Here is a 19,348-nt window from a genome sequence, read left to right on the forward strand (position 1 = left end):
TGCAGACATTTTCCACCTGACTCCTTCAACAAATGTAGAAAAAATTACTTTTGTTGGTGGTGGTGCCAGCAAGGTCACCCACAGAATGAATTCTGACCAAGAATCCGTTTGCCACTTTTTATCACCCATCTTGCATTTAGGGGCCCATTCACACAGGTGTATTTTTTGCATGGAATTCAGTTCTCTCTGGAAGGACTAGCAGAAGATTCTGCATAAAATATGCACTTAAAGTACTCATTGTTAGATGCTTTTAGATGCATTTGGACAAGTCTTCTAGTGACTTAATGGAGTGAATTTACAAAAGGCAAATAGACTGTGCACCTTGCAAGTGCAGTTGCACTTATTTTCCCCATCCATAATCCAATCATGTGCAAGCAAAAAATGTCCTTGCACTTGATTGGGTGTTCTTTACAAAGTGAAGCTTTACCACATTTACCAAGAAAAATAAGTGCAACTGCACTTGCAAAGTACAGAGTCTATGGGGTTGATTTACTATAGGTAAATAGACTGTGTACTTTCCAAAGTGCAGTTGCACCCTGCAAGTGCAGTTGTTCCAGAGCTTAGTAAATTAGCAGAAACTCTGCTGACTTCCATCATCCAATCATGTGCAAGCAAAACATTCTTTTATTTTTATTTTCCGTGCATGTGATTGGTTATTCTTTGCAAAGTGAAGCTTTACCTTAACAGTCTTTTTGCCTCTAGTAAATCCACCCCTATGTGTGTATGTGTGTGCATAGACATTTACATGCATGTATGGCCTCGGATACAGCTGTGCCCTACTTTTTTTTGTACGCCACCAAACACTGCGCACATTTTTGTTTGTAGATGCAGCTGTGTGTTTAGCCCTATTGATTCCTATAGTGCTGTGTTTAGATGCGAACAAAGCTATATACTGTATGCACACTATATTGTCAAAAGTATTGGGATGCCTGCCTTTACACACACATGAACATTAATGGCATCCCAGTCTAATGCCCCGTACACACGATCGGACTTTGTTCGGACATTCCGACAACAAAATCCTAGGATTTTTTCCGACGGATGTTGGCTCAAACTTGTCTTGCATACAAACGGTCACACAAAGTTGTCGGAAAATCCGATCGTTCTGAACGTGGTGACGTAAAACACGTACGTCAGGAGTATAAACGGGGCAGTGGCCAATAGCTTTCATCTCTTTATTTATTCTGAGCATGCGTGGCACTTTGTCCGTCGGATTTGTGTACACACGATCGGAATTTCCAACAACGGATTTTGTTGTCGGAAAATTTTATCTCCTGCTCTCCAACTTTGTGTGTCGGGAAAATCCGATGGAAAATGTCCGATGGAGCCCACACATGGTCGGAATTTCCGACAACACGCCCCGATCAGACATATTCCATCGGAAAATCCGACCGTGTGTACGGGGCATTAGTCTGTAGGGTTCTTTTTCAAGTATTTTATTGGAGAAAAGAAACCAAATACAATAAACAATTCACAGTAACATTTTGTGATATAAGGATCAATACTGTTGAGATTCAAGAATCATGTCTCGGAGAGATATGTGATACTAACAATGAAACAATCATCCTTCTTTGAACTGAAGTGAAACCAATCATAATGGTTGTGTGGAATGGAAAACAAATGCTTTTAGAGCAATAAGGTTTGTTGAGTCCATAGCATCCCAGGTATGGGGGTGTGCCCCATTGAACTGCTTCATTTAATTTCTATAATTCGTTCTGCTAGTAGGCTGGGTTTGTGTAGGTTGTCTCCTGCCCCAAGTGTCATGGCGGGCTTTTGTTGTGTAATAGATGGCGGGACAGGGGATAGTTAAGTGTATGGCATATGATTGTGGTGAACCATCAGATTGGAGCGAGAGGCATGAGTGAGGAAAATTAGAACAGAGGTTGGGAGTAGAGATGGAGGGTCAAAAGAGGGTAGAAGAAAGGATAGGGGGGAGACCGGGTCATCTAGGGGGCGTTGCGGTCATTGTTTCTCGCGTATGCGTGGTATGCTGCTAAGGAAGGAAGTAAGAGTGTATGATCAAAGTTGGAGGGTAAGTAATGTTCAACCCAAGGACTCCGGAGTTTTTTATAATTTGGGATCCTATATAGCAGTACAGCAGCTATTTTAGCATGAATCATAGCTTGTGTTATTCTATTTTGAGATGCTAGGACACAGAGGGTAGGGGTTTTCCATGCTCTCGCTATTGTTTGCTTGGCAGCTGTAGTAATCTGGAGGCATAGTTTAAACTGTCGGCGGGTGATGGTTGGTGGTTTCGGAGCGCCATTTTGGGGTCTGGGTCAATGTGTACATTACACAGTTTTGACAGGTTACGGAAGATGTCAGAACAGAATACTTGTACCACTGGGCATTCCCACCATATATGTAAGTGTGTGCCTCGTGAGTTGCAGCCACGGAAACATTGGGAGGGGTATTGTGGAAGAAATTTAGATATCCTGGCAGGGACCAAGTACCACCTAGTGAGAACTTTATAGTTGGTTTCTAGGATGACAATATTTTGTGAGGCCGATTTAGTGGCTTCCCATATGAGGGACCAGTCTTCGGGGTCTACAGAGGTGTTGAGATCTCTCTCCCACTTAGCAACGTAGGATGGAGGGTTAGTAGTTGTTGGTAAGAATAGTCGTTTGTATAGGTCCGAGATAAGTCCTCTCCTATGTGGGTCAGATTTGCAGGTGTGCTCAAAGTGGGTAAGCTGAGGGGATTAGGTGGGTCAGGAAGTGTTCGGGCTGAATATAACGAAAGAGTTCCAATGGGGGAATGTCATGTGTTTCGCAGACAGAAGGAAACGGGATTATTTTCCCTGCTTGTATGAAATTGTGGGCTCGGATCAAGCCTGATGTGGACCATGCCGAGAAGGAGGATGGGGACATCCATGCCGGGTAGAACGTCAGGTTTCAGAGGAAGGAGAGCATGAGTTTATGGTTAGATTGTAGACCATAACGCGTTTTGAGTCTGTGCCAGATATGGAGAGAGTGGTGCGTTATAGGGTTAGTTAAGGTGTGACGATGATACGGGGCTAGCTACAGAAGGTTAGCCACAGATAAAGGGTCACAATCAATAGATTCTAAAGCCACCCACAGAGGAACTTCCTTGGTAGCGTGATACTTAGGGAGTTGGGCCAGCTGGGCTGCATAGTAGTATGCCCTTAGGTTGGGCAACCCTAGTCCACCTTGCAGTTTAGGAGCGTGAAGTGTCGCCTTTGGGATACGGGGTTTCGATTGTCTCCAGACAAATGCAGAGATTCGGCGTTGTAGAATGCCCAGAAAATGAGCTGGGACTCGTATAGGGAGGTTTTATCGCCGTTATTCGTCCTAGCCATGTAAGGGGTATAGAGGACCATGATGACATGAGTGCAGTGAGGTACGAGAGTATTGGGAGGTAGTTTGCTGAGTACAGTTCGGCGGGGTTAGCAGTTAGTTTGATTCCAAGAAAGGGGATATGGTGAGGAGACCATGTAGATGGGAGTACTTCCCGCAATTGGTGCTGAAGGGAAAGTGGGAGGGAGACAGTGAGCGCTGGCGATTTGTGGGGATTGACTTGCAGGCCTGAGATACTGCCAATAATCTAGGACCTGGAGTAGATCTGGAGAGATGAGAGGGGATATCATGATAGCAGCACGTCATCTGCGAAGAGGCAGAGGTTATGCTGGGTGTTCCCGAGTTCAACCCCTTTGATGTTGGGGTCAGACCGGATCAGGAGCGCTAAAGGTTCTATGGCTAGGGCAAAGAGTAAGGGTGAAAGTGGACAACCCTGGCGAGTGCCTCTGGATTGGCATAGAGGGAGGAGACCCAGGAAAGAAAAGGTGCTCCAAAGCCCCATCTGTGTAGGACAAATTGAAGGTAAGGCCATGAGACTGTATCAAAGGCTTTGTGGATTTCGAGGGATAGGAAGCAAGAGGGTATTTCATGAGTATGTACAGCGTGGTCTAGGAGTATTGCTCGGAGAATGTTATCGCCTGCTTGGTGGGAGGGAATAAAGCCTACCTGGTCTCTATGGATCAGAGTGCCTATGGTTAGATTCAGGCGGCTAGAGAGAATTTTTGCCAATATTTTTATGTCTACGTTAAGGACCGAAATAGGTTTATAGTTGGACCATGCTGTATCGTCGGAGTGTGGTTTGGGGATCATAGAAATACTTGCTGTCAAAATCTCTGCCTGGAACTAATGTCCACTGAGTTCAGTGCCTTCTCAAGCATAGGTGCAAGGAGGTCGGCAATTATTTTATAGTATGTGGCTGATAAACCATCGGGGCCCAGGCATTTTTTAGGCTTGAGGGCTTTGATAGCCATCAGGGTTTCCAAGGTTGTGACGAGTTTATCTAGGTTCTCGGCGTTGGAGGTTGAGATTGTGGGGAGGTTGATTCGAGAGAAAAGGTTCTCGACTCTAGTCTGGTCGAATATGCCCGGGGCTGTATTTAAGTCAGTTAGTCTACGACTGAATTTGTGTAGTATTTTTAGGGTATTTTTAGGGGATGTGTGAGAGTTTTAAGCATACAGGTTTGTGGGTATGGTCCACCTTACTGAGGGCGAGAAACGTATCTGGTTTATTCGCCTTAGTATAAAATTTGTGTCGAGATTTGCATAGGGTTTTCTCAGCCAATTAGTAATAGGTCAAGGTTAAGTCGGGCTTTAACCAGGTCCCGTCTAGTGGCTGGAGAGGGGTGATTTTAAAATGTGGTTGATTAGTGTAGACCTAATCTACCTAATCATGGGTGAGCGAGTTTGGGGTGGAAGAACTGGGGGGTCCTGATCACAACCCGATAGAACATCTTTGGGATGAATAAGAGCGGAGACTGCAAGCCAAGCCCTCACGTCCAACATCAGTGCCTGACCTCACAAATGCACTTTTGGAAGAATGGTCAAACATTCCCATAGACACACTCCCAAATCTGGTGGACAGCCTTCCCAGAAGAGTTGAAGCTGTTATAGCTACAAAGGGTGGGCCAACTCAATATTGAACCCTACAGACGTACACTGGAATACCATTAAAGTGCATGTGCGTGTAAAGGCAGGTGTCCCAATACTTTTGATAATATAGTGTATCTAAATGTGGCATTTTATACGCCCATACGAATGAGCCCTAAAAGAAACAAATGATTTCCTAAATCTTTGTCTTTTCCATTAGCACTGTTATATATATATATATATATATATATATATATATATATATATATATATATATATTTTTTTTTTTTACATGTGACCGATGCTTTTTAAAATTAGAGAACAGCCTTGAACATAGCTGGCCTAGTTGCACGCTCTTCCTCCCCTATGACTAATACGGTCATACATGCCGAGCATTGTAAGCATTTTACAAGCTTCTGTTTTAAGTGTTGTTTCCTGCATTGTACAAAACTGCTGACAAAAGAAGAGTTAAGGCCAGGCTGTGATAGAGTTTCAGGTGCTTTAATTTGAACATAGATGAGCAGAGACAGCATTACAGAGCTGTGCAGCATCTATAAGCTGACCCTCCTATCATTCAGCTGTCATTCTATCTTGGATGACAGCAATGCTGGGAGCCACAAGGAATATTTTGTCAGCGACATACTCTATTTTATTTAATAACATGTTCAATTTTCTCAACACTCGGATAATTGAAACTTTGAGTGTAGAAAAAAATAAATCTAGCGGAGTCCCTGCTGTGTATTCTTAAAGGAGCAGTAAACCAAGAATACAAAATATGTATAAAAGATCTAATAACATTTACAAATATGTAACTGAAAATGTCAGTACTGCAGAACTAGAGATAGACAACATGTGTATCATTGCTGTGCTGTGTTACAGCCATGTTAAAGAGGATGCAAACCCATCTTTGTACCTCTGAAGGGACTGTCTCTTTAGAACGCATGCGCCGGTGACATCACCAGCTGCATGAAGTGCGAATATCTCCAAAACCGTGAAGGTTTAGGAGATATTTATACTACCTACAGGTAAGCCTATAATAAGGCTTACTTGTAGGTAGTATAAATATCTCCTAAACCTTTTTGGAGATATTCACACTTCACGCAGCTGGTGATGTCACCAGCGCATGTAGACCATGTAGCATGTAGATGTACAGTATACCCGTGACGTTCCTTCAGAGCTCAGTGGCGCGGTTCATGACACCCGTGTGCATAGGCAGGAGTGACATTCTCGCGGCACTGCCAATCAGACGGCCGGAGGACACGGACCCGGAAGGAAGACCAGGTGAAGGTGGAAGCGTCTGTCAGAGCTGACAGCGTAGCAGTGCAGGGCTTTGTTCTAAGCAGGCCGTCGCAACAGGACAAGCAAAACAAGCAATTGCTTGGGGCCCCAGCTGCGCCGCCGGCTGCCGCTTCCTATAAGCTGCAGCCTGTAGCGTGGCCGAGCTCCTCTTCCTTCCTCCTGCAGTCCGCGCGGTACAGGACTCAGGAGATTCAGTTTCCTGTTCCCTGCTGGACTGACAGGAAGTGCACACACTGAGTGCTCACTTCCTTTCAGTCCGGCCCGCCGGGAACAGAAAACTGAATCTCCTGCCGCGCGGTACGTGGTAGGGAGGGGGTTTAAAAAGAACACGGGGGGAGTAGTAAGGCGGGCTTTGCATGCGTGCATGCATGTGTGGGGGGGGGGTTGGGGGGCCTTCATGTTCATTTTGCTTGGGGCCCCCAAATTCCTTCAAATGGCCCTGGTTCTAAGGTACATTTTTTATAATGTGCTATTATGCGATGCCTACTAACACATTATAACTTTGCAGGGTTTTTTTAAAAAAAGAAGAAAATTGGGCACGGTTTACTTCCTCTTTAAGCTTAAAGTGGAATTAAACCCAAAATCAAAAATGTCTTATATTGCAGCTTACCAATCCTTAGATGTGGTGGATGCATTCGTTTTATTTTTTAGGCTTTTTTCCCTCTGTTTTTACCTGGTGATCTGGCCAGTAACACTCTTCCTGTACAAGGCCCAGTTCACACTGGTGCGACATGCGCTCCGACTTTGAGGGTTGCCACCTCATCCCTTTAAACCCGAACACATTTTAACCACTTCAGCCCCGGAAGGTTTACACCCCTTCATGACCAGGCCATTTTTTTGCGATTTTCTGCGTCGCTTTAATTGACAGTTGCGTGGTCGAGCGACCCTGTACCCAAACAAAATGTATCTCCTTTTTTTCCAAAAAATGGAGCTTTCTTTTGGTGGTATTTGATCACCTCTGCTGTTTTTAATTTTTGCGCTTTAAGCAAAAAAAGACCAACAATTTTGGAAAAAAAAAACATATTTTTTACTTTCTGCTATAATAAAAAAAAAATATAAAAAAAAAAGTATTCAACAGTTTAGGCCAATATATATTATTCTACATATTGTTGGTAAAAAAAGATTGCAATAAGCGATATTGATTGTTTTGCGCAAAAGTGTTAGCATCTACAAAATACGGGATAGATTTATGGGCTTTTATTTATTTTTTATTGTCTTTACTGGTAATGGTGGGGATCTGCGATTTTTAGCAGGACTGCGACATTGCGGCGGACAAATCTGACCCCAGGTGACACTTTTTGGGGACCATTGACATTATTACATCCATCAGTGCTAAAAAAAAATGCACTGATCAATGTATAAATGACACTGGTAGGGAAGGGGTTAATACTTGGGGGCGATCAAAGGGTTAACTGTGTTCCCTGGGTGTGTTCTAACTGTGTGGGGGATGGGCTCACTGGGGCAACACAGAGATCGCTGTTCCTGATCACTAGCAACAGCAGATCTCTGAGTTGTCCCCTGTCAGAATGGGATCCGCCTTGTTTATCTGTACCGCGATCATGGGTGGCCGGCGGACATCAAGTCCCCTGGAGCCGCGGCCTCGCTCCCACGGCAAGTGCCCACACTACCACATGCACGGACTGATGTACAGGTACGTCGGTTTGTGCAGCTGACCGCCTTGCCGCAGTATATATGCGGAAGGCGGTCGACAAGTGGTTAATTACACAGGTTCTGAGGCTAATTTAATGCAGATAAGACACCAAGTGAGTTTATTTACCATTTTAATCAGCCACAGAACCTGTGTAATTTGTATGTGTTCAGTTTTAAAGGGATGAGGTGGCAACCATAGTCGTGCCCCATTAAGTGCATTGGAACCGTTCGGTGCGACCTTAGCACGACTTGCATTGACTTCCACTAAAGGAGTCGTATGCAAGTCCTGCCGAAGTCGCACTGCGATGTCGGCTTCAAAGTTGTGCGAAAGTTGCGGTGTGAACCGGGCATTAGAGTGCCCCAACTCTAGATGAAGGAACACAGGGGGCACCTTTGGACAGCAGCATTGTTATGCCCTGTACACACGGTCGGATTTTCCGACGGAAAATGTGTGATAGGACCTTGTTATCGGAAATTCCGACCATGTGTAGGCTCCATCACACATTTTCCATCGGATTTTCCGACACACAAAGTTTAAGAGCAGGATATAACATTTTCCGACAACAAAATCCGTTGTCGGAATTTCCGATCGTGTGTACACAGATCCGACGGACAAAGTGCCACGCATACTCAGAATAAATAAAGGGGTGAAAGCTATTGGCCACTGCCCCGTTTATAGTCCCGACGTACGTGTTTTACATCACCGCGTTCAGAATGATCGGATTTTCCGACAACTTTGTGTGACCGTGTGTATGCAAGACAAGTTTGAGCCAACATCCATTGGAAAAAATCCTAGGATTTTGTTGTCCGAATGTCCGAACAAAGTCCGACCGTGTGTACGGGGCATTAGTCTGGGGGAAATGGAGTGTTAGATCTACTAGCAGATATAAATACACTAGCAAATTGAAGCCAAACCCCAGCTTACACTTTATAATCAGATACAGAAAAAAGTGTTTTTCCCTTTTGGGATAAAGGTTTTACAGAAATAAATGAAAGCTAATGATCATTATAAGCACCCTTGCTGGTAGAATCTCTTTATTAGAGGTGCCTGCACATACCTTTAAACAACTTTCATTGCCTTCATTACACAAACGCTAGGTTATTCAGAGCAGGCAAAGTGTTGGCACATGAGATGGGAAGGGTGACAAACTGTTGCTATAGTGCCTTGAAAAAGTATTCAAACCCCTTGAAATTTTCCACATTTTGTCATGTTACAACCAAACATGTAAATGTATTTTATTGGGATTTTTTTAATAGACCAACACAAATTGGCACATGAAGGAGGAGAGGAAGGATCCCTGGTGCCACACACCCACAGTGTCCTATGATGCCCCCAACATGTTTCCTTCCGCCCCTTGGAGCTTAGTCATGGGGATGTTTTTATGGCTTTCTTTCAACAATGGCTTTCTTCTTGCCACTCTTCCATAAAGGCCATATTTGTGGAGTACACGATTAGTAGTTGTCCTGTGGACAGATTCTCTCACTTGAGCTGTGGATCTCTGCAGCTCCTCCCGAGTTACCATGGGCCTCTTGGTTGCTTCTCTGGTTAACGCTCTCCTTGCCCGGCCTGTCCGTTGGGGTGGACCACCATGTTTTGGTAGGTTTGCAGTTGTGCCATACTCTTTCAATTTTTAGATGATGGATTGAACAGTGCTCTGTGAGATGTTCAAAGCTTGGGATTTTTTATAACCTAACCCTGCTTTAAACTTCTCCACAACTTTATCCCTGACCTGCCTGGTGTGTTCCTTGGTCTTCATGATGCTGTTTGCTCACTAAGGTTCTCTAACAAACCTCTGAGGGCTTCACAGAAAAGCTATATTTATACTGAGATTAAATTACACACAGGTGGACTCTATTTACTAATTAGGTGACTTCTGGAGGCAATTGGTTCCACTAGATTTTAGTTAGGGGTATCAGAGTAAAGGGGGGCTGAATACAAATGCATGCTGCACTTTTCACATATTTATTTGTAAAAAAAAAATGAAAACCATTTATAATTTTCTTTCCACTTCACAATTATGTGCCACTTTGTGTTGATCTATCACATAAAATCCCAATAAAATACATTTACGTTTTTGGTTGTAACATGACAAAATGTGGAAAATGTCAAGGGGTATGAATACTTTTTCACGGCACTGTATCTGGAGGTGCTATTTTAAAATGGCCCTGGCAGTTTACATTAACATAAGGTAATAATAGTGGGCAAATAGAGCTGTGGCCAGGTGGCTTACAAACCATTTGTGCAGACTGTACAGCTGCAAAAAAGCCCTTAAGCCTTCTGGGACTTAGGGGCCCATTTATACTAGATGTGGGTCTGATATGTGTGTAAATCTCTCTCACTGTCACATAGTTCTGGACATTGCTCACTACTATTTAGCTATTCTTTGATACACATTAAATAAATTATTTCATTAGCCAGCAGTTGCATGGAGACCAAAAAACTGGTCTTGAGCAGGGGCTCTTTAGTGACTTTTTTGCCATTGGTTTCTGTAGGTATAGGCAGCCACCTCTAAGTGAAAAGGTCACTTTAAATTCAGAAGCTTTGCGGCAGTCATCCCATTAAAGTGCATCCATCGTCTGTGTTAGCAATCCTGGCATTGACTTGCACTGGAGCCTGTAATCAGTGCTTCTCTGTCTGCCTTGGGAAACAATACAAATGAACGGGACTGCAGAATCAATGGAGCTAGAAGGTGCAGTGTGTGTCTCATTTTAATGAAGAGCAATGTGTACATTTCACTGAGTACTTATTTATAATGAACCATTTGCCTTAAGGTACCCTTGAAGACACAGGCATCTGAGAGTACATGGCATGCTCCAGGAAAACCTGTTAAATTACCTGTTTGATGCATGTGTGTACTGCGCCTGATGCCCAGGCAGATCTGTCCCTTCCTCAGAGAGGCGCTGTCACTTTTCCCAATATTATTATTATTATTATTATTATTAATAAACAGGATTTATATAGCGCCAACAGTTTTTCAGCGCTTTGCAACATGAGGGCAGACAGTACACTTACAATACACATCAATACAGGAGGGATCAGAGGGCCCTGCTCGTTAGAGCTTACAGTCTAGAAGGGAGGGTCAAGTGGAAACAAAAGGTAATAACTGAGGGGGATGAGCTGATAGAGAAAATGAAAATACAGTTGTTAGGTGTGGGTAGGGTAGGCTTCTTTGAAGAGAAGGGTTTTCAGGGATCGTCTAAAAGCTAATAAAGTAGGAGATAAGCGGACAGATTGGGGTAGGGCATTCCATAGGATTGGAGAGGCTTTGGAGAAGTCCTGGAGGCGAGCATGGGAGGAGGTGATGAGGGGGCTAGAGAGCAGGAGGTCTTGAGAGGAACGAAGAGAATGAGTAGGTTGGTATTTAGAGACTAAGCTAGTGATGTAGCTGGGGGTGAAATTGTGGATGGCTTTGTACATAGTTGTTAGTAATTTGAATTTAATTCTTTGGCCGAGTGGAAGCCAGTGGAGGGATTGACAGAGAGGAGTGGCAGACACAGAGCGATTAGTAAGGCGGATGAGTCTGGCAGCGGCATTCATGATGGATTGAAGAGGTGATAGACTATGTAGAGGTAAGCCAATGAGAAGGGAGTTGCAGTAGTCAAGAGATGACCAGCGAATGAATTAAGAGCTTTGTTAGCATTGGTTAGAAAGGGGCGTATTTTGGAGATGTTGAAGAGGCTGAGGCGGCAGGATTTGGACAATGATTGGATGTGTTGCTTGAAGGAGAGTTGAGAGTCCAGGACTACACCTAGAACTTTGGCATGTGGGGATGGGCTTATAGTTGTGCCATCGATTTTGACAGAAAGATCAGGGGAAGGGGAATTGGCATATGGGGGAGGAAAAATTATGTTTGGTTTTGGATAGATTGAGTTTGAGGAAGTGGTGTGACATCCAGACTGATATATCTGATAGTAAATTAGTGATATGTAAGGAGACAGAGGGAGTGAGCTGAGGGGTAGAGAAATAGATTTGGGTGTCGTCAGCGTAGAGGTGGTATTGGAAGCCATGGGAGGCTATCAGCTGACCCAGGGAGGAGGTGTAGATTGAAAATAGGAGAGGTACAAGAACAGAACCTTGGGGGACCCCAACAGAGAAAGGAAGAGGAGAGGAGGAAATAGAGTTGTAAGAAACGCTAAAGGTTCGGTTGCAATAAGAGAATAGTAACTATGTTTGCGCGTTGGCCACCACCTCCAGGCATGTATTACTTACCCAACCATGCTTCCTTGCAGCCTTCCAGCTGCAGCATCCACACCTGCCTAAGTTCCGATGCTGACTACAGGAACATTAAGCCAGATTAAACCTCCACCGCATTTTTTTCTTGGGTCCCAGGAGCTTTTAGTTATAATGTGCAATTATGCTTAACCTAGCTATTGATCCTGTTAGTCATGGGCTTTGCCATCTTCTCCCGTTCTTCCTTCCTGGTTCCGACTCCTTGACTGCTTGGTTGGCCAGGCTGCATTGACATTGTTCCTGCACATGTTCATTGGAATTACATCATCACGACAGAGAGCAGTGCCATAAATATATGTGGAGCTGCCCATGTGCTGCTCTGTGTACAAAAATGCTGCTTGGTAGGGAAATGGGCTTAAGACAAAAAAGGCCAATAGGTTGTGTTCTAGTTTAAAAAAATTTACCTGTCAACATTTTTTTTTCTAGATTTAAAGTATTAATAAACCCACAACAGTAAAATCAGTCTGTATATGCAGTAAAGCATGCTTGTTATACACACTAGGGGGGTTAATCCTCCGCATTGTGAAAAAAGGCTGTTTGATCCTATCTTCTCTAATCTTCCTCTTCTTCCACTGTCCCCAATCCATCTCCTGATAAAAAAGAGCCTTTGGAGCCACCCTGCACATGCTCAGTTTGGTGTACATTGTTATGCCCCGTACACACGGTCAGACTTTGTTCGGACATTCCGACAACAAAATCCTAGGATTTTTTTCCGACGGATGTTGGCTCAAACTTGTCTTGCATACACACGGTCACACAAAGTTGTCGGAAAATCCGATCGTTCTAAACGCGGTGACGTAAAACACATACGTCGGGACTATAAATGGGGCAGTGGCCAATAGCTTTCATCTCTTTATTTATTCTGAGCATGCGTGGCACTTTGTCCGTCGGATTTGTATACACATGATCGGAATTTCCGACAACGGATTTTGTTGTCGGAAAATTTTATCACCTGCTCTCCAACTTTGTGTGTCGGAAAATCCGATGGAAAATGTCCGATGGAGCCCACACACGGTCGGAATTTCCGACAACACACTCCGATCGGACATTTTCCACCGGAAAATCCGACCGTGTGTACGGGGCATTAGAGAGTTTTTTTTTTTTCTTGGGAGCGTGCATGCGGTCGGCACTGGGCCAATAAGCACTGTCCAGACAGAGGGTCAGGGGTTCTGCAGCCTTATAGGACAGTCAGAGTAGAATGAAAACTCCTCCTACAAGCTTTAACCAGACAAAGATAGAAATCACAAGACTGCTATATACTGCTGATGAGAAAAGGTATTTAGCAGTTTATATTTACTAAAATAATTGCATTTCCATATTCTGTTTATTGTGGGAGACCAAATATAATGAATGCAGGGTACTGGGTTTAGTAACACTTTAATTCCTTTTTTATAACTCAGTGGCTTTCTGGCAGATGGAAGGTATTTACTGTATGTGTACATGCAGTGTTTTAAAGGAGACAAAAAAAAACATGGAGACATGCATATATGTACTGAATACTGTATGTGCTTTTTTTTGTTTCTTTACAATTTAAAGGAAACCTGTCACCATTTATTTCAACAACAATCTACCTATAAGATTATATGAGCATCTGATATATTTAAGGCATGTTATTTAAAATCCTCCCATGTGAAGACATCCAAAAGCTCAGAGACTGCTGCTGGGTGCCACCATCTTGGATGTAATTTCAGCAGTTTCAACAGAGCTCTCACACTCTATAGTATTTTCTTCACTAGTTCCCAGGCAGCTACATAAAAGGTTACATAGAGAGGTAAGGGGCTGAGGAGCTAGGTCGGCACAGACAGTAATTAGACACTCCCAGAAAAGGAGTGGGGTCTGACTTGCAAAGAGGGAAAGGACCGTGCTAGGGAATTGACTCTTTCTGAAGCAGTCACATTTTCTAACCAGTTCAAAGTACTGTAGAGATGGGCTGAACACCCCCCTGTTCAGTTTGCAGCAGAATTCCTGAACAGGGGAAAAGTTCTCGACCTGAACAGTGAACACCATTGAAGTCTATGGGAGCCCCCTGCCCCAAAGCACCCCCCATGTTGAGGGCATGAAGCCTGGTATGGTTCAGGAGGAGCTTTGCTCAGATAAGGGTCTGGTATAGATTTGGGGGGGTTTGAGGGGGACCTCCTCTTAAAATCCATCTGGTATGGATGGGGGGGGACCCCACGCCATTTTTTTAAACAATTTTTTTACCAGCAATTTATTTTTTATTTTTATTCAGCTGTCAGTGGGGAAGCCTATTGACAGCTGATGACTCATCAGTTTTTAAAGTTGCCGCAGCTGGCTTCCTGGTCCCACTCCTTAACAACCAGCTTTTATTGTGCTCTGATTGGGCAAAGCTTTGCCCAATCAGGGAGCAGAATGCACTGTGCAGCGCGCAGTGCATTGCAGGGCGTTTAGCAGGACGAACACCCGCTGAAAACCCTGCAAACTCTGGTTTTCCCCGAGCGGGGCGAACAGCCAATGCTCAGCCTGAACTCATGCTCGGGCCAATTTTTTGCCCATCACTAGTTCAAAGGCACATTGCAAGTTAATAAAAATGTTTATGTACATGCAAAAAAACACTCTCATTAAGCATTTGACTTCTCCATGCTTTTCCATACAATTTTTTTTTAAGTTGATTACAGAGTCTCTGAAATTATTTGTACAATATATGATTTGCATCAAGTGTACAGCAAGTGTAGTGAAACACACAATGGGGTTTTTTTACTAAAGGAAACACCACTTTGCACTGCAAGTGCACTTGGAAGTAAAGTCGCTGTAGATCCGAGGGGGACATGCAAGGAAAATAAAAAACAGCATTTTAGCTTGCACATGATTGGATGATAAAATCAGCAGAGCTTCCACTCATTTCAGATCTACCCCTTAGATTTAGAGCGACTGCACTTCCAAGTGCACTTGCAGTGCAAAGTGGATTTGCCTTTCGTAAATAACCCCCAATGGGCCTAAGTCATTATTATTTTTATTTCCCCTATTTTTTTTTCCTTGAAAGTAAGAGATTTCCCACTTTCGACTCCAGATTATCTCCCCCTAGCAGCAGATTAGTCCTTTGATAGCACTGTATAGATTTATCTATTATTCCACAGCACGCTACCACATTCTGACATCCTCACACAGAGCCACTGAATTTCATTACTTTGTATTTATAAACCAACAGATTATTTGTATAGTACTTCACCAAAGGGAATATTCAAGCTACTTGTACATTTTTACGGACATGCATGACCATTACATACAGACCTTTTGGACATGACTACATGTACAATAAGTTATGAATTAAGTCATAGAGATGAAGGTCGTATGTAGACACCCATCAAAACATCCCAAAGTCTGCAGGCTTTATAAAATACAAATACCAAACACAGGAATTATTCATCCCTAATTTAATTCAGAGGTTTATGTTTCAATAATGTAAACCAGTCAAAATAAACTTTGTGGATGCATATGGAGGGGGGGGGGGCCTTCATGTTCTGTTTTTTTTTTTATCATAGTATTAATTTTTTTTGCTGCAGAACCCACCATTGGCTATTATCAATAATCTAGTGATCCTTGAACACACCTGTTGGTGACCCTGGAAAACACCTGCTGATGATGCTGGAACACACCTGCTGATGATGTTAGAACATGCCTGTTGGTGATTCTAGAACAAACCTGCTGGTGATTCTGGAACACACCTGCTGGTGTTAACAAATCGTACCTGGTGATCCTGGAACAAACCTGTTTGTGATTCTGGAACACACCTGCTGGTGATCCTAGAACATACCAGCAGGTGATGTTAGAACACACCTGTTGGTGATTCTAAAACAAATCTGTTGGTGATTCTGGAATGCACCTGCTGTTGATCATAGAACATACCTGCAGATGATGTTAGTAAACACCTGTTGGTGATTCTTGAACACACCTTCTTGTGTTAATAAAACATACCTGCTGGTGATGTTTGAACACACCTGTTGGTGATTCTGGAACAAACCTGCTGATGATGTCGAAACACACCTGTTGGTGTTTCTGGAAAAAAACTGCTAGGGATTCTGGAACAAACCTACTGGTGATTCTGGAACACACCTGTTGGTGAATCTGGAACACACCTGTTGGTGTTCCTAGAACATACCTGCTAGTGATGTTAGAACAAAACTGTTGGTGATACTGGAACAAAACTGTTGGTGATTCTGTAACAAACCTGCTGGTGATTCTGGAACAAACCTGCTGGTGATTCTAGAACATGGTGGTGACAGCAATGCATTCTCATGTGTAATAAATGATCCCATACTGCCAACATAGTTTGTTCATTTTTATTGGTGGAATATTGCATTGTGCAATATTGTATATTCACATCAGTCCCTGCCTTCAAGGAGCTTACAATATAAGGTCCCTAACTCCCCCACATACATACACATACTAGGGCCAATTTAGACAGGAACCAATTAACCTTCCAGCATTTATTTGGAATGTAGGAGGAAACCAGAGTACTCAGCGTAAACTCACTCAAACACAGGGAGAACATGCAAACTCTAGGTAGTGTCATTTTTGGAATTCCAGCTGATGACCCTAGTGCTGCAAGGCAGAAAGTGATAACCACTAAGCAACTGCCCTGACATGCACTTTAGGTTATTGAAAGTTAGGCTGTCCAACTTCAGTCCTCGAGGGTTGCATAACAGTCATGGTGTATCTGCAGGCAAATTTTAGTGAATTAATTAATTGTTTCAGGCAAATTCTGAAATAATCATTAAGTCCCTGGAGGACTTAGTTGGACAGTACAAGCTAAATAGAATCACTTTATACTCAAAGGTCAATTCAACATTTCACAAAACTTTGAAAAAAAAGTTTGCTTTACTTAAGAAAAAGAAAGATAGTAGAAAGAGACAAGATCATCCTGAGTTTTTTGTTGAAATGTCTATGCTTTTTTTGTGTTTTTATGACATACTCTTTAGCAGGTTGGCTTTCTAGCAGCTGGCGTCTATTAATTTTGCTGTTTAATTGGATCTTTGTAGATGTTCAGCCAACTGGTCAGGAAAGCAGTGTGAGAGGCCGGCTCCCAAGAGCAGCAAGTCTGACAATGCTGGTTCAAGTGAGTATCTCAAATTAGCATCCACAATTACTGGCAACTTATTTTGAAGTTTAAAACATAATCTGAACAAGTTTTTCACCCAGTAGTGATGATTACACTGGGCTGTGCAGGCAGAGTGCATAAATCTGTTCTTGTAAATTAAACGCTGATGTTGAAACATTTTATATTATGAAGGTAGAGGTGTTTTTCTTAGGCCTAATGTACACTGCTGCTGGTAAACGGACGTTCAGAGGCAGTTGGCTGCTTTTTTCAGCTGCCCCTGAACTCATTCAATGTTATCTTATGTGTACAAGTACACAGATTCGTTTAATGTCATTTTTAGGTAGTTGAATTTAGAGGCCTTTTTTGTAAAGCAAAAAAATTAGTTCAGACGGTGAATTTAGAGGCATTTCAAGCGCCAAACGTGTCTAAACGCGGCTAAACCTGGTAACACGCATTTAGCCGCATTTCGTTTACATGCGTTTTTCATTTTTGCCTATTTTGAAAGAAAAATAATAATTTTTTTCAAATGCTTCTAAACGCAAACACGGCTAAACACGGCATGTAAATGCGGCAAAATGGACGTTTTAAACGTGGGTTACTATCTGTCAAGTTAAATCATTCAGGAGAGGTTGGAAAAACGTCCCGTGTACATTAAGCCTTATCGTTTATCCAATTTTGCCAATTTTAAATAATACGAGGATGGCTAAATTGTAAATCATAGTGGAATATATAACGGACATATAGGTTATATTAACAAGGACTCCTGACAATTGCATCTATATAAACGTGTTAAACATCCTATTGCAAAACCATGGCCATTCACATGAAATTGTCCCTCTGTTTGTGGGTATAACAGCCTCCACTACTCTGGGAAGGTTTTTTCAAGATTCAGCCACAAAGATGTTGGTTGAAGAAGACGTGGTTTGTAATTGGCATTCCAATTCATCCCGAAGGTGTTCAGTAGTAGTTTCAAGGTCAAGGTTTGTAGGCCTCTTGACTTCCTTCATGCCAAAGTCATCAAATTATGTTTTTATGAAGCTTTCTTTATGCATAGGACTCATGCATAAACCTTTCTACAATGCTGGGATTGCACAATTGTCTAACATGTCTTTATATGCTGACTTTTTTTTTCAAATTTTGGAGGAATATCCACCTACTTTTGGTCCTGTAGTGTATTTGTGATGGCCAGCTGTTCACAAATGTTTGACATAGTGTATCATGAGAAAATAATGCTGTAAGGTGAAGTAAGACACCAGGAACCCATTTGCTATTGCTCACTGCAGGCTTCGGTTTCCACCATGTACAAGAAAGGGTGCTTCTAAGTGCAGTAAGCCAGTGATTTTTTTTAGAACACAACGGTTACAAACACTTGCAGGATGTCAAAGTAAGACAGGCTCATCAATCTAGTAGGTGTTCCTAAGTTGCTATTTCCTGTCTCTGTGCTGTCCAGCAGCTGCAGGAATGAAGAGTCCGCAGTGAAGCGTTTTGAAGCATGCTCAGAAGCTCCTTCTTCAAGGGTTTTAAAAAAGGAATTTCTTCATGCTCTGAAACGTGTCACCACCCCCTTTCTGATGTCACTTATAGCCCTTGTGTTCCACGGTGGTTCCGGAAGTGCGGCAAACATCTTGCTCCCGGGACTCTTTGTTCCTACAGCTGCTGGTCAGCACAGAGACAGGGAATACCATCTCAGGAGCACCAACAAGATTGATGAGCCTGTTTTACTTTGACAACCTGAAAGTGTTTTTAACTGTTGTGTTCCAATAAAACCGCTGGCTTACTGCATTTAGAAGCGCCTTTCTTTGTACATATTTGTTCACCAGAGCCTGCTTCTCTCCTATAAGTGCTGCTCAAGTGCCGTACCAGATTTTACCTTGGATGATACCAATTGATTACAAGCATCTTGAGGACTCTTCTAGCAGAAGCGCTCCTATCCTCTCTTTGGTTTCCACCAGCACCATCCGCTCTGTGATAACTCTATTTGTACTAAAACCAGTGTATTTGGTTCTTGCTAATTTATTACAGGCCTGTGAGTGATCAAAGATCAGTAATTGGTATAAGATAAGATCTGCTATAAAGCAAAATACATGTGGGATTGGGCTGTCATGGAAGCAGATGTTCCTTGACTAGTTTTGTTGCAGCAAAGCTAAAACTTTTACTGGTATTGTTGCCATGGGGCTATTACTCTGCAGACTCTTTAGGGAAGTGCTAT

General features: G+C 42.9%; 1 protein-coding gene across 6 annotated transcripts in view; it reads left to right on the forward strand.

Annotated features, from left to right (window-relative positions):
- LRP1B (LDL receptor related protein 1B) overlaps window positions 1–19,348 on the forward strand; it is a 2,172,167-nt gene that overhangs the window by 2,116,795 nt on the left and 36,024 nt on the right. For all 6 annotated transcript variants that reach the window (XM_073634235.1, XM_073634238.1, XM_073634240.1 and 3 more), the window contains one exon: window positions 17,081–17,157. In XM_073634235.1, coding sequence (XP_073490336.1) covers window positions 17,081–17,157 — 77 coding nt within the window. The remainder of the gene's footprint in view (window positions 1–17,080; window positions 17,158–19,348) is intronic.

Source organism: Aquarana catesbeiana, linkage group LG06 (genome assembly GCF_042186555.1).
Source record: "Aquarana catesbeiana isolate 2022-GZ linkage group LG06, ASM4218655v1, whole genome shotgun sequence".
Lineage (NCBI taxonomy): Eukaryota > Metazoa > Chordata > Amphibia > Anura > Ranidae > Aquarana > Aquarana catesbeiana.